Source organism: Acromyrmex echinatior, chromosome 16, assembly GCF_024713525.1.
Source record: "Acromyrmex echinatior isolate Ae372 chromosome 16, ASM2471352v2, whole genome shotgun sequence".
In the NCBI taxonomy this organism is placed as follows: Eukaryota; Metazoa; Arthropoda; class Insecta; order Hymenoptera; family Formicidae; genus Acromyrmex; species Acromyrmex echinatior.
Window position 1 is genome coordinate 6,674,428 of NC_141867.1, and position 16,355 is coordinate 6,690,782.

General features: G+C 29.5%; 4 protein-coding genes across 4 annotated transcripts; 2 read left to right on the top strand and 2 right to left on the bottom strand.

The window, feature by feature from the left end:
• Positions 1–243: 243 nt before the first annotated feature.
• LOC105153223 (uncharacterized) lies at positions 244–6,141 on the top strand. The gene is made up of 6 exons (XM_087414619.1): positions 244–2,327; positions 3,332–3,532; positions 3,919–4,097; positions 4,182–4,471; positions 4,664–4,893; positions 5,057–6,141. The coding sequence occupies exons 1-6, from the start codon at positions 2,041–2,043 to the stop codon at positions 5,229–5,231; spliced, it is 1,362 nt and encodes a 453-aa protein (XP_087270745.1). The 5' UTR covers positions 244–2,040; the 3' UTR covers positions 5,232–6,141.
• Positions 5,366–6,820, bottom strand: LOC105153226 (carbonic anhydrase 1). The gene is made up of 6 exons (XM_011067953.2): positions 6,805–6,820; positions 6,464–6,649; positions 6,250–6,391; positions 6,064–6,169; positions 5,668–5,892; positions 5,366–5,548 (listed from the first exon to the last, which is right to left on the bottom strand). Exons 1-6 carry the CDS (start codon positions 6,818–6,820, stop codon positions 5,366–5,368), a joined length of 858 nt encoding a protein of 285 aa, XP_011066255.2.
• A 213-nt stretch (positions 6,821–7,033) lies between these two features.
• Positions 7,034–9,913, top strand: LOC105153228 (MYCBP-associated protein). The gene has a single exon (XM_087414615.1). It carries the CDS (start codon positions 7,601–7,603, stop codon positions 9,461–9,463), a length of 1,863 nt encoding a protein of 620 aa, XP_087270741.1. The 5' UTR covers positions 7,034–7,600; the 3' UTR covers positions 9,464–9,913.
• LOC105153229 (carbonic anhydrase 3) lies at positions 9,706–11,355 on the bottom strand. The gene is made up of 7 exons (XM_011067955.1): positions 11,331–11,355; positions 11,108–11,239; positions 10,895–11,039; positions 10,382–10,487; positions 10,215–10,317; positions 10,006–10,142; positions 9,706–9,813 (listed from the first exon to the last, which is right to left on the bottom strand). The coding sequence occupies exons 1-7, from the start codon at positions 11,353–11,355 to the stop codon at positions 9,706–9,708; spliced, it is 756 nt and encodes a 251-aa protein (XP_011066257.1).
• Between the last annotated feature and the right edge of the window lie 5,000 nt (positions 11,356–16,355).

Genomic DNA, 16,355 nt, shown 5'->3' on the forward strand with positions numbered 1-16,355 from the left:
GACTGCTGACAATTAAAGAATCGCTTCCTTCGTGTCCCGTTAAAAACACTTTGTAGCATGCATTGTGTATTTTAAAAGCATTGAACTTAAAGAAAAGAAAGATTAAGACATTATAAATATTTTAATATTTCAATCTATATTTGCTAAAAATCTACTTTCTCGACTTTCTTCCTCTACATTGTGTTACAAGTTTTAATTATAATTTTTGGGCAAAATTTGAAATATTATATTTATAAACAATAAATAAATAAAAATAAAGCTAGATATAATTTTACGTATATTTTTGTCTGATACATCGGTAGTTTTGCGACTACGACACCATTAATAATCGCATGAAAAACGTTTATTTCAAATGATAGGATGAGACGCGAGAGACGCGAGGATTCTTTCGAAACTGCGCGATTAATTTTCAGTAAGCTTGGAGTATAACTGGCCGCTTTTGGTGTGTGTACAGATATAGCCACTCTCGCGAGATATTAGACAGGTGAGCGCGTTCCCAGGGGAACAAAGGCCCCATTACCCTGTCTTACCACCTCGAACCGGGCAGACATCTCGACAGACCCTCCGCTCTTGAAACATTCATAAGAGCGTTGTAAGTGGTTTTTAATAAACGTATTTAATCATGAGTGTCGGATTACGAATTAAATCGGTGGGTGCTGTCACCAATCAAGGGGATTAGTCATGAATCTAAACAAATGTACAACCCGCTTTTTGCAGATATGCGGGTGTTTTGTCTTCCGATCTCTTGATATCGGCGTGGTATCATTTTATTTTACAGCTTTATAACTTTTCTAATAACAATTCGAAATAAAAAAAATTTTAATAATATATTTTTCTGATAATGTCGCTTATTTGTTACAACAGCGACACAATTCAAAAGTTTTTCAGAAAATAAATTTGAATATTATTATAAAATTTTAATGATTCAAATATACAAGGTGTCCGATAAGTTTTGATAAAGCGCTCGTGTATAAATAAAGCGGACCAAACTGAATCAAAAAATCCTCTATCACTTTACAATTTTCGCAATTTTTTTTTTTTTAGTTACCTATAATGATCAGAATATCTAAAATTGACGCATAAAATAATTTTAAGATATCTTCAAAAGTTCTCTAAAAAACATCTTTAAAATATTTCATAACAAACTCTGAAAGAAATCTTAAAGCTGTTTATTCGTTGATTTTACTCCACTTATTCGTCAATCTTTAGAAATGAATATCTCGTTCATTATTACGAAAATTACAAAATGGTAGAAGACTTTTCGACTTAATTTAGTCCGCTCAATCTACATACGAACGCTTTGTCAAAACTTACCGGACATTCTGTATATTTGAATTATTAAGATTTTATAATAATAATTTTAAAATGCAATTTTGATAACTAATTATAGAAAAATAAAGGTTCTATTAAAATATATGTTCTTTCTTTTTCTGTGTTTGCACTCTCTTTTCTTACAGTAACATAACTAAAAAATGACAATTGTTGTCACAATTGTTGAAGCAAATGATCGATTTAATTGTGTTAAATATGTGATTAAATATTTCTTTTCACATAAGTATATATATATATATATAGAGAGAGAGAGTAATATATAATAAGTTATAGTAGAGAGAGTAATATATAATAAGTATATATAATTTAAAGATATAATGTTAATTTATTATTACAATATATAAATCTGTAATATTTAAAATTTTAAATATATTCAATCTTCCTATTTTATATATACGTATAATTATTATAAATAGTATTATAGTAGTAATAATAATTATAAATAGTTATTTATTATTAAAAACTTCCTTTTTCTTGACCTTATTAAATATCGTCGTTTTGAAAAATTATTAATATTGTATATATTCAGATAAAAGAGAGAATTCACTACTCTTTTTCAGTGTATTTAAAACTGTTATAACGCAACCTAGGCAGCGTTACGGTTCAAGCAATTATTTCTAGCAGACAAGATTATTACAAGAGCGTGTCGTCTTCTCTTCAGTCACAGTCGTCTCTGCGTTTCAGTGACAGTCTCGTGGCACAACGAGAATGGCACTAGAAAATTTTCCAGAACGCGTTGAAAAACGTTTATTACGAGCTTACAAAATAATATATACTTTGAAAATCTTTTTCATAATTTATACGGTATCGGCGCAAGAATGTTACTACGACGGCAACGAGTTTTGCATCGATCAAAACGACATACTTTCCGTAGATCTTTTACCTGGATCGTTTTTATTTAGTGATCAGTACAAAAACAATGTTCCTAAAACAATGATAAACGAAACTATGGATGGAACTTTTGACAGAGCCTTAAACGAGATGGAATACCATAGGTAACGTCATTATCTAATGGCTTATTATAGAAAACCCATTCTTAAGTCTTTAAAGGGATCCTAAAATCGATTAGTCATAGTGTAAGTAGGACTTACACACAGACGATTTAAATGTCATTGATACATCATTACATACTACTGCATCAATATCTCATATATACATACACATAAATTTTCGTATAACAATAACGTTTCAATTAGACTTATTTTTAATTTTTAACATAAAATATTTTTTTCAAAATAAATATTTCATTAAATTTTTTTCTTAAAATTTAATTTAAAATATTCGAAGAGGACATATTTAAGAGATATATTCTAGTTTTGAAATAACGTTTAAGAAACTTAGATGTTTTAATTAGAGTAAGTCCAATTCTAAGAACTCCACGTTGTTTCTTTGTGCAAACTATTAGTCTGGACTACTATTTCGTAAATACAAACTGCACAGGTTTTATATAAAGCACGACGTGACAGCTCCAAAGCACTATTGGACTAAGAAATGGCAAAAAAGATCTCAATTTCAAAATTTTTTGTCGTTCTTGGCATAAACTCCACTTCACAGATGCGTATTAATGCATGTACTTTAATCATAGACTATATTCGGATTCCCACCCGAGTGTCACCCAAGTATTACTCTAGCTTTATTGTTTATCAAACATTAAACAAGAATGACATAACACCAGGGAGCATCTTGGTGGGAATCTAAATACGCTTTTGAAAAAGGATTTTTGAATCTGTAAAAGAGGGAAAAAGTAATTGTTATACAAAATTATATGGTTTAATCGATAATACAGACAGTTTTAGGATTCCCTTTAGTCATAACAAATTGATTTAATTATAATTGATTATTCCTCTCACATTCGACTGTAATTGATCAATTTCTTATGGCTTAAGACTTAAAGCTTAGGTAATGATTTATTGCAGAAAGCTCATAAGTAGTAACGAATTAATCTGAAAATTTAGATGTACAACGTTGAGATTAAATTAGTCAATATATTAAATTATAGAAAAAGAATGAACGAATATCTTTGTCACGGCTACATAGCGGAAGAAATTTTTAAAGAAGTGAGCACTCCTAGAGTAAAGCGACATCCCGAATCTTTGTCAACCAATTCAAATCACAACTTCTTAAGCGACGACAATGTTACGGTACACGATAAACTTTTGGCGGATGAAGGAAGCATGAAATATAAAAACTGGCTGCAACGGTAAACACGCAAAAACTTTAAAATCATTTATAATTGAAATTATGTTTGTATAACTAATGACATTTATTTGTAACTCTGATAGATTTTATGTTACTGTACAAAATTACTTTTCTACTGAATTTTTGTATTAAAACTTAACTTTATATTTTTCTTTAACAATTTATTTTTAATTTTTAACATAAAATATTTTTTTCAAAATAAATATTTCATTAAACTTTTTTCTTAAAATTTAATTAAAAATATTTGAAGAGAACATATTTAAGAGATATATTCTAGTTCTGAAATAATGTTTATAATTTTACTGTAATGTACTAAAAAAGAGGGAGGGAATGATATAAGATAAAAAAAAATCTTTAATTTTTAACGTATCTATGACAATACAACAGAACGACGACGCTAAACGATATATATCGACACTATGCACCTCATAAAAAAATAATAAAGAAGCAAGATGTTCAGCACGACGATATTGAGGAATTCGATGGTGAGGTGACGGGATACGCGATGCAAGCTCCTCTGCCAGAATCAAATGGAAAAGTGGGCATTTATGATCCGCCTCACGAAGGTAAATTGTAAAAAACAATTACAGAGAACATAATGCATTATGAAAGACTTGGTGAGATGTGATATTTACATATCTTACGAATAGATGACATGCTATCATCATCAACGGGACGTCATTCTTTCCATTACGGATCTTTGTTTGGCCATCATCACGGCGATCACTATGGACATCATGTTGACTTCTTCCCGTCTGCTCACGAAGAATACTATTATGCGCCGCATCATCAAGATCAAGACCATGAAGATCATAAACCCTCTTATTCCAAAGGGAAAAGCAGTGAACTCTCACTCAAGGAATTCTTCGAAATTGCACTCACCGCGCTTGCATTCTTATCATTCGGATTATTCATTATTCAACTTATATGTAATGCTGCGGTATTAAAAAAATTATATTTAAAAATTTATTTATTTATTTAAAAAATTATGTTTAAAAATTTATATTTAAAAAATACGTTCTTATTTTCTAAAATATTTTTTTAAGAATAAGAACAAGAATAAAATATTTAATACAAAAGAAGAGCCATACATATAACTTTGATGAAGAAGTTTGAAAATGTTACATTTTAGGATAATAATAACGGCAGTAGGCGAAAGAAGAGAGCCACGATTTCTCTTTCTTCGTCTCCCATTAGCAACGAGGACTTGAACGAGTTATCCTATCGCGTTTTAAGGTCTATCGAAGCGGCAATGGTTGCCGAAGCAGATTCTGGTAATTGTTTGCGCAGGATACTATGTGAAGATAATCAATACTCCAAAGAAACTAAAGATGATCGCAGAATTTGGATTCCCGTTTGGAGGTAACAGATTTCAACAATTATATAAATACCTTAATAAAGTGATACAACAAAGAAATACAAACTTTTATCGTCTCATGAATCAGTCGACGTAATATCATTAATCATAAATCAAATAATTGTAATTATATCCCAAAATCGATAATATTGACACCCTCTTTTTCAGCTTGGGCATGAGTTGGTTATCGGGCAGAATGCTGTACAGAACTCCATGGTCGGCAATGTTGGATTCTGTGAAAGCATCCGTTCTGGGCTTGGGTGGAATCGATTGCGCCTCTTTCTATCCGGAATGCGATCTCGAGAGTGAAAGGATTAAGAGGCGTCGCAGAAAAAAGAAATAAACGCGATTAAAAAATTCAAAATAAAATTATAAATTAAACAACTCCATGATTAGAGAGATTCATAAACAATATGATTGAGAAATATTTATGAATTGTTTTATTATCGTAATAAATAATAGAAATTATATCATTTATCACTTATTGATATCGCGAATATATTTATCATCGCCATCACGTGAAATTGGTAGAAGCGTTGCATATCTAGATCCACTAGGGCATACATGGAAAACGTTTCTATTACCTCTGTCCTGTAATGGCTGACGATTTGTTAAAATTGGTATTTTATGTTCATCACATAATGTTCGAAACTCTGCAATCTTAAAAAATAAAAACGAGACTATTATGAGATAAAAAATTAACTACATGACAATATTATTTTATTTAATCATTTCTTAAGTTGTTGTTTATTGATAATTCTTATTTCAACATAAATTACTTGATCAATGGATATTCCTAATGGTTCTCTACTTATTAACCAAAGTACACTATTTCTGATATTTGTCAAGGTTACGGAACCCCAGTAAACAAAATAATCACGTTGAAAGCATGGCATAATATTTATTATAGGAAAAGGTATTAAACGGATGGAAGAATTAGCTGCTTGGATAAAAGGTAATGTGTTTATGATATCATCCAGAAGTGGATTAGGGGCTGCCTGCAGCTGTATATAATGTTATTTCTAAAATATATCTATTATTTTCTTAACATTTAAAGACATATTTCTACTCGAATGTTAAAATCACATTTAAATGTATTAAAAAATTGTGCACCAAGAATACTCTAATATAAAACTATTACTTAATAGAATTATAATTTATTTAAAATAAAATACCTGGAATAAGTATACTAATATAGTGACACCATCATGGTGATGAAGAGCAGCTATTTGAGTTCCGTAATCACTCTTATAATGCACTGCATGCAGTTCCATTGGCATACTTTAGAAAAAGTGCGTTTAAATTTAAAAAAAAATAGATAAATAAAATTTATAAAAAAGTAGACAATAAAAATATAAAACCTTCCACCGTCAACATAGTGTTCACTACCGTCCATGTCAGTTTTACCCCAATGAAAATGAAGCTGTGAAAAGACATAACGGCTGACGAAAGGGCCACCATATAAATATGGCTCTTCTTCACGCCATGTTGCACTAAGCATGACTATAAATAATAAATGCAATTATTCTACTACAGTAAACACGTTGGATATGACTCTTGGATACGATTTTTTACCAGTATATCCAGTGTTGCTAAGTTTTAATTTTTTTGGTGTGACATTATAATTGACCCACTGTATAGGATTTAGATTCACGACTTTCATATAACTGATATTCAAATCGATTGGTGATCTTAGCTTGCCATCGGTATGAGCCAAGTACTGTATAAATCTAACCGTTTCTTTGTTGTCTTCATGAGAATCTATGTATTTTTTAATAATTTTATATATATATATATATATATAAAATTATAAAATTTATATTACATATATATATATATAATTATAAAAAAGTGACATTTAATAGTAAAAATATTTTATGCATATAAAAAATACAACTTTAATATATATATCCCACCTGTCGAAGAATTCATGCTGATATATCATATGATATACATTACTTATAAATTTAAATGTAAATGCTCCATTTTAACATTTCATTAATTTTGCTTCGTCTGAACTTCATTTCAAATATTTTATCGATACTGAGCGTCATCGATAATAGAGCATTTTCCATATTTAAAATAAAAATGTATTTTTTAAGAGAGATCCCAAATTTGTGCTATTTATTTTCTTATATCATTCATTTTTTAATAGATTACTGGCATAAATTAATAATATTAAAACTATTTATTTACATGTGTGTGTGTGTGTGTGTGTGTGTGTGTGTGTGTGTGTGTGTGTGTGTGTGTGTGTGTGTGTTGTGTGTGTACGCGTGGCATGTACCTCTCACCTACTGAAATTAGAAAAGAAATCTTTTTAAAATTAAAACAAGCCTTTCTATATTAAAACTTTCAATTAAATTAAATTTAAATATTAAAATATAAATTTAATTAAATTTAATTAAATTACTTTGATAAATTTTTAAAACTTTTTTTGATAATTTCCTATTAATAACCTTACATATTTAACCTATTTAACGTAACTGTCACAATAAATCGATATATGACATTGAGATAATTAATTAGCATCACGAAAAAAAAGGTAATATTTCCTTCATTTATAAAGAAAAAGGAAGAAGCATGTAATTGTGCAACTATAATTAAAAATAACGGATTTATACATAAAATAAATTTAGATTCTTATTCAAGAGGACTAAGACGTTGAATATAAAAGGTAGACAAAGTATAAAATAATTTTTTAATTCTTTGAAAATGGACTTTGCGCGAAAAATCGGTAAACCTGATAAGCCTCGAACTTGGAAAAAGACTCGTCAACCACTTGTAACAACTAGAGATAACCTTCTCTCTGGAGATACATCATTTTCGGAAGATCACAGCTTCATAAATTGGAAGAAATGGCTCGCCGACCACAAGAAGCAAAATCGTTATATCGAATTTGTTACCGGTCGTTCGCAGGACGAACAGATACAAAATTCCTCGGAAAAGTTTCGCTCTTTCGTTGAAATGAAAAACCTGATGGAACAGGCTATACCCATGATTGATGATAAGTATCGTGGTAGACCGGAATTTTGGAAAACGCCCGAATTCTTGCCAGATCGTGCTTGTCTACCGAAAGTATCCTTGACTCTTAGCAAAAAGGATCTGACTTTTCCTTCGGATTTAATGCATGTTGGAATACCGGACCTAATAGCAAAGGAACGTGATCTCGCCACTCAAAAAAAGGAGAAATTTTGGAAACGCAGCGAATATCTAAAGACGCGTAAACTCGAACTTGATGAAAAAATCGCATCGTTGATGCCTAAGGAGTCGGAAATGGCAACATTGGCTATTCAAGGACATGCAATCACCTATAAAAAAAAGAAACTATCGCTACTACGAATTCCGCCGATAACTATTACAGAATCTGAAGAAGTGCCTCACGAAGACGCTGATCAGGAAGTGATTCTAAAGATTCAAGATCGAGAATTTGTCTGGCAGAAATCTCTCTTCAGAACGAAGTCAGTGGACACTGATCCTATTATTTGGTCTCTGACTTTTACGAGTAAGATCAACGAACAAATCGAAAAAGAGATCATCTTAGAAAATAAAGGAACCCACGTTATAGAATATCATTGGCGATACTCGCCCTTACAAACGTATGGCATGTTCTTCGAGAAGCACGACAGTCAATTCTTCTTCAACAAAACGAAAGGGCTCATACTTCCAGGGCAGATCGTAAAGATCAAGGTATGGTATCGATCCAAAACGTGCGGAGTTTTCATCGAATATTGGCGATTCATCACGGATCCAAAATTAAGTTCCTCGACGTTTATGTTTCGATTCTGGGGCTACACAACCGATACTCAAAATATAAACTTGATCGATCATCAAATGATCGACGAATATCTGAATCGCTGCATTCGAGACTCAACAATACGTTCGATTATTCAGGAAATCTTAGATAGAATGGAGTATAATGAGCTACCAGAGCCCCCTTATAAGATGTTAATTTCACAAAATGACCTATTTGTCTCTATGAATTCCTGTTATCATTATCATCCAAATATCGTAATGCAATTACAGACAATATATTCTGATATAACTGATGAAAGCACATCGATCTGGAACTTGTCGCTGGATTCTCTCCGAGATACCCTTTTACAGATAAAAAATACAAACTACAAACGCGACATGCTTGCCCGATTTAACGAACTTTGCAAGCAGAGTCTCAGACCAAGATTATTTGAATCCGATGTTGAATATTACAATAAGTATGACGCTGTGTATAATATTTTATGCGCATTTGCGAATCTATTTGAAAATGAAAGTGAACTTGTGAAAAGAAACAGTCTAATACGAGAAGAGCCTACAACGCCGATAGAAGTTAAACAGAAATTGACATCTTTGTCTCAAAGATCCAATAACAGTTTGCAAGAACTACGTAGGAAAACATTAAATGATCAACCAGAAACTGTATTAATACAGGAAGAAAATAAAAGTTTTAGTTTAAATTTACAACTTTACAGAGAAATATTTTTTATTCGCATATATAAAGCTTTGGAGGAAGCAATAGAACGAATTTGCGCCAGTATTGACTCTTTCCATAGACTTAATGAGTTAAAGTTTAAAATATAATTATATCTAAACATATCTATTTTCGAACAATAACAATAAACTTCGAAATTTTTAATAATTAATTTATATGAAATGTATACATATTTTGTTATTATATAATGTAAGAGATTATTTTTATTTATGCATGCTGCAAAAATTGGAAAATTATTTTAGATAAGATTTCTGTTAAAATGTTATAAGAAATTAAAAATGTTAAAGATCTGTAGTAGTTTATTAAGTTTAAAGCAATATATAAATTTTTCTTAAGAAACAGCTAAAAATACTTGTTGTCCTCGTAAAGGTTGAACGTTTCTCCAATTCAATTTTATAAATTCACCATCTTTATCCTTTAATTTTCGGAACTCATTAAGCTGGAAGTTTTATTAGTTATATAGTTTATTATATGCGTTTTATCATTATATTTTTTCTATTATAATACCAATGTTCCATAAGTATCAAATAATTGTATCAATAGAGAAATATATAGAATATAATTATTAAAAAATGTTTAAGTGATCTTTGTGTCGTTCATATATTTGATATATATAATTCAAACAACTAACTTGACAAGATTGTATAGGAATAATGACTGGGAATACAATCCACGTAGCGCATTCCAGATTAGAATCTCCACTGTGAGATCCTTGATACATATAATAACTTGGACAATCTGTTGCTATTCGCATCCAAGATAAAGAATCTAAACATCACAAAATATTATCAAATTTTAAACGCTATATAAAATGTATCATTCTATTCTTTAAATATTAACTTGCTGGAATATTTGTCTCTGATCCAGCATTTTGAATATATTTTAGATTTTCAGAGATTCTTTCAAATTTGACATTGTTCCATTGACTGGATCCTGATTGAACCTATGAAGCAAACTTGTTAATAATGAATAAAAAATAAAATATAATTATGTATAAACAAATATACCAAGAATAAATAAGTTAACACGCAAAGACCATCACGATGTTTTAAACATTCTTCGAAAGTAAAGTATTTTTGATTCCAATGCACTAAATGGCATTCCATGGAATACCTAAGTTAATTTTAGATAAAGTTTATAACGATATATTAAAAGTTATACTAAAAAAACTCGAAGATAAAGTTATATATGCAATTATATTATTTAATTATATTATTGTACATTGTATTTTTTAAATTAATTAAATTGTATTATTGTATCATATAAATTACATTGTTGATAATATTCTTGAGACTTCCGCTTTCTATATAAAGATTATGCATTTTGAGAATTTTCTCCGTGTCCAGAGCCATTCTTAGACTGCAAGGTTCACGAAACGTTGGCATTCTAAGAATGGATCTGGACGCGGAGGAAATCCACGAAACACATAATCTTTATATAAATTATTAATTGTTATATATTATTATATATTTTATATCTTAAATTAAAGCTATTAAAAGTTACTTGATAAGCATTCTTACCAAGTACCATTGATTGTATGTTCAGCACCTCTACAATCATCTTCGCCCCAATGAAAATGTGCATCATGAAATTCGTATACGTTATTTATAAACGGTCCACCAGATACTGTTGACGGGATCCTATTGCCATTCAAAAAAATAATTGCTGACAAAAAAGTTTAATATCTAATCACATAATACAATGTTAATAAAATTATTTTAATATAAAGTTACCTTTTTTACCGTCATTAAACAAAGTTGCATTTCCATCCTTTAACCAATGGCCATTTAAGATTAATGGTGGAAATCTTGTACGTCGCACAATTTTATCATTTAAATCGATCGGTGCTTGACCACTTTTTAAATCTTAAAAAATATATTCCCATATAGTATTCCCATGTAATTTAAAATACGCATAACCTAATATCGTCACTATTATTTCTAATGCTCCATTTACCTGTAATTTTTATATAACTCGCCATTACTGTACTAATTAAAAATTATTTACCGAAACAAAATATAATTAGAAAATGTGATACAAAACATAATTTAAAATTATGTGTCATTTTACATCTTATATTAATTTAAATATAAATCTGATAAGTTACTAACTTTTGAAGTTGGCCGTTATATATATTATATGCAGTTACATATTTTATACAGTTATATTTCATATACATATAATCATAATCAGAGAGAAAACTGAGAGAGAATCTGTTTATTATTTAAGACCGTCTTAAGTACAGTCTTAATATGTCATGAACTAATAAAAAAAAAACTTATTATAATTATATATATATTAAAAACTTATTAACTTAAATTATAGTGCTTCTTAGGAAATTACTTAAAATGGTCTTAAAATAAGAAGTGATGAATATTGGTCCACCATTAATCTTAAATGGCCATTGGTTAAAGGATGGAAATACAACTTTGTTTAATGATGGTAAAAAAGGTAACTTTATATTAAAATAATTTTATTAACATGTATTATGTGATTAGATATTAAACTTTTTTGTCAGCAATTATTTTTTTTGAACGGCGATAGGATCCCATCAACAGTATCCGCAGACAAAATTTCGTAACAATAAGCATAAAGCATAAACTTAAGCCGATGAACTAATCAGGATACTGCTTTAGATCTACGTAATCGGACGGAAATACAAATAGCAGTATACTTATCCGTAAGATAAATTTTGACTGATTGAATTAAAATTAATTGCTTAGAAGTATAAACTGCCCGATTAATACATATATTTTCTATATTGTCCCGTTTCATCATGAATATTTAATGTGTGATCCACACACACACACACACACACACACACACACACACACACACACACACACACACACACACACACACACACACACACACACACATGGCACTCCAATTATACAATTATACAATGGAATTTAATCATTACCACCTAAATAAGAAGTATGAGCAACGAAGTAACAGTCATAATAGTATCAGCAGTATCAATTTAAACTTAAGACTTAAGAAACGATGTGTATATGAATACAACAAATACAATAGAGAACGCCAACACGATTTAAAGTTAGATGTTTCGAAAAACATATATATTCTTTTTATTAAATTAACTTAATTCAGATATGAAAACTGCACGCTGAAGATTTTTCAAACTTTCAATACAATCAATCTGAAACGCTAATAATCCCCTCCTAAATCAAACTAGAAAAATTGTAAAGAACGAAAAATATTACCTCAGCACAGGGTATTTTTTTGTGGACCTGTACGCACACGCCCACAAAAAAAAGTACTCTGTGCTGAGGTGGAGATCCAGCTATTCTTATGTATTTTGAATCGCTGAAAACGAATCTGAATATGACCATCAAGGGTAAATTGTCAATCTAGAGCGAAAAAATGGGTCAAAATGGGAAAAAATTGATCATTTTTTCGCTCTAGATTGAATATTTAACCTGGATAGTCCTATTTTTATGTCAGAATCGTATTCAGCGGCTCAAAATACATAAGAAGAGCTGGATCTCTACCCCAGCAAAGGATACCTTTTTGTAGGCCTGTGTTATTAATTGTGATTATATTTGATTAATATATAGTGACTAATTATATGTTATTAATATATAGTGCTAAGAATGTGTAAGTTAATTGAAAATACTTTTCAACTTTTATCACCATTATTTTTTAATAACCCTACTATTTTATGACTTATGATATCCAGGATATGGGACACCTTGACTCATTTTTTAAAAAAATATTTTTATTTTTTTCTTAAAATCTAATAAATATATATTTACTAAATATATTTACTAAATATACTTATTAAATTTGAAAATATGCATTATGCTTTAATCATTAAAAAAAAATGATACAAAAATTTTTAAAAATTTAGGAGTGTACTTTTAAGAGTTTGAATTTTTATGACTCATAGTGCTCGGTCTCCCCTATATTTAAAATTTCATTTTTTTTAACGAAAATGAAACAGAAAGTTTTAGTAGAGTTTAGTATATAAAGAACAAGTTGCGACAAAGAACAGATTTTTTCTTATAACGTGTAAATATATCTATAACTTGTATTTTTTTCTAGATACCTGAAAGCAAGATTTTAGGCAATTTTGGACACGGATACAAGTATGCGGCTGATTTTCTGAATAAAGGTAGAGTAGATATTGGTGCTTGAATGATTGGAATAGCAAGAAAGTTTGGAAGCAATATCAAATATGCTGGAAAGGGAGCAATTTGAAGAGGACATTTTCTCATTCTAAGTATGCTCATTATTCCACGAACGAAATGTCCGTATATACTTAAGATCTAAAAAATATCTATTTTCAGGAGATGCAACATGAAAGAGCTCAAGCAACTGATAACTGATTTAGAACGTATCAGGTTATTGATTTACGATGCAGCTATAGTTAGTAGATATTAAAAAAGATGTTATGGAAGAAGCGGCTATGGCCAACTTTATTGCATCTAGTATAGTCTAACTTGCTAATTTTTAATTTATTTTAAACTCAAGGCTATATAGTGAAAGCTTGCCTATATATATATAGCCTTAAGTTTAAAATAAATTAAAAATTAAAAATTAGTAAATTACATAGGATATATGTATATATGTATATATATATACATATATATATATCCTATTTATAGAAACTGCGTTTAGGGTCACCTCTATGTGTATAGACTTTATGGGAAATGTTGGATTTACAACTGACTTTTCTCAGGAGAAATATTTAAGGATTTCATGATAACGATTTACAAAGGTACAAACAATATGCAGTTGTCAATGGTTGTAGAAATGTATGCGCAAGGAAATTCGTAAATTAGTAATCCTTAACACGACAATGTATGCTTACAAATTGATTTTTGATACATATATTTCATACTAAATATTAGGGAAAATAGCATATGTATTATTCAGAGAGAATCAAGGGAGAATGGAGTGGATTCAGACGAGAGTCGCTGTTTATTGGAGTGAATAGGAGATATGGTAGAAGCGTGATGGAACATACGGTGCTGCACACTAATATTGTACCGTGCTAATATTGTGTATATGTACATATATGTACATCATAGAACTTATATCACCGAAAGGGGAAAACGGACATCGAGCTGTGAGCAAGATCTAAAAAACAGAAATAAATCTTTCTATTTTCTTCTAATCTCTTTTGACATATGTGCAGAAAGAAAAAAAAATTATTGATTGTGAACAGGACAAAAATATATACAGAAATACATCTTCTGTCTTTAACATCTTGCTCATACTTTCCACTCATTGCTTGGATAGGCCATTCCTTCTCTAGAAGTATAAGCTCTATATATACATATGCACATTTGCGGAAGTGCACAATAAATGAAGGAACCAATCAGAGAACACTCTCCCTTAATTCTCATTGGTACTATTTTCCCCAATTTTAAAATAAATTTTTATACTTTTATATTCTAACACTCGACTAATATCAAATATGTAAGGAATACCCAATTTTGGTATATAAATATTATAAATGGTATTCGGTGATATAAGTTTTGTGAATCAATAACAAATACCGAAATTCAAGGAAATAAGTTACATAAATTATTAGACGTCTATTTATTGTCGTTATTATAATAGAGTTTCTATTCCAAGGGCGTATTCTCCTACGTTATAACAATTATGAGTCAAGAGTTTTTTTCAGATTTAATAATTTTTATTAGTAATACTTTACCGTGTGTAAGGCTCATTTCTATCAATTTGACATAATTTAATTTTGGGTTTTATTTACTCTTATATCTCTTTTCTATACACTAATATAATATGAATGTAAAAGCAAGATATCTCAATTGAAAATGCCTAATGTGTATTTTACCAAATAGCATAATAAAAAGTATTGAAAATTTTGCGAATTTAATTTGTTTCCATATTATCGATTTACATATAACGGCTTTAATGTGTATTGAGTGCGCACCAATTCTGTCAATGAAAAACGCCATTAGATTTTAGAGGCCCTCCACCACCCCCGCCGACTTTATCGGCGGTCCTCTTTTCTTTGCAAGTATACTGATCCGTAAAAAAACGAGTTACTAATAAATTTAGTAGCTGGTTTTTGCAGGTGAGTATATTTTTAATTAATTTTTTATTTTTACATTTATTTTATTGTATTTCGTTAATTATATTGCAATAATTTTTTTAACATTATCTTTTATTATAATCCTTTATACAATTCAATATTACAATGTAATAATTGTTTACAATACAATTAAAAATGCTGTTCAAAATACAATAAAAATGATTATAGGAGCATAATTAACAAATTTTCATAATACGGGATTATACGAAAACGTCGAAAATACATACGATAACACAAATTTTTCTAAATCAATGTTTAATAAATTTACAACTTATTAATATGGCGATAAAGAGTCATTAATATATATACGACAGCATTTTCATCGCGCGTTCGTTCAACTATCCCAATAAATTGATCATATTAAGATCCCTCCGCTCTGTGATACGCGAGTTAGTATCCGATACAAAGAAGAACGATCTTCATAGTGAAGAGTGAACTCAATATATTCCGATCCTACGATTCTCAAATTCACAAGACCCATTCGTAAAGAAAAGTTATTTCTTCAATCAGTCAAACATCAGAGGATCTTATTACAGGAGGATGTAAATTTCGAATCTTCCAGACCACTTACGATAGTAACAATTTTGATAACACGTCAACAACAATTACTATTTTTATCATATCTATAATATAATATTGCAATTTGAAAATATGTTCTGCCACACAACTCTAAAAATCGTCGCTTATTACAAATAAACGGATAAAATGTTTTCCTTATGGAATAGTGGTTACGAAGGAACATATTTAATAATAATAAAATACATGCGTTATTGTAATTTTTTATGTATGGATACAAAAGTTTCTCGAGTACCAACTGTTCAAAATAAGCCGAACTCGATAATAACGGAATTTTTAAAGAACACTTATACTGAAAAATTTATTATATAAAATTTAAT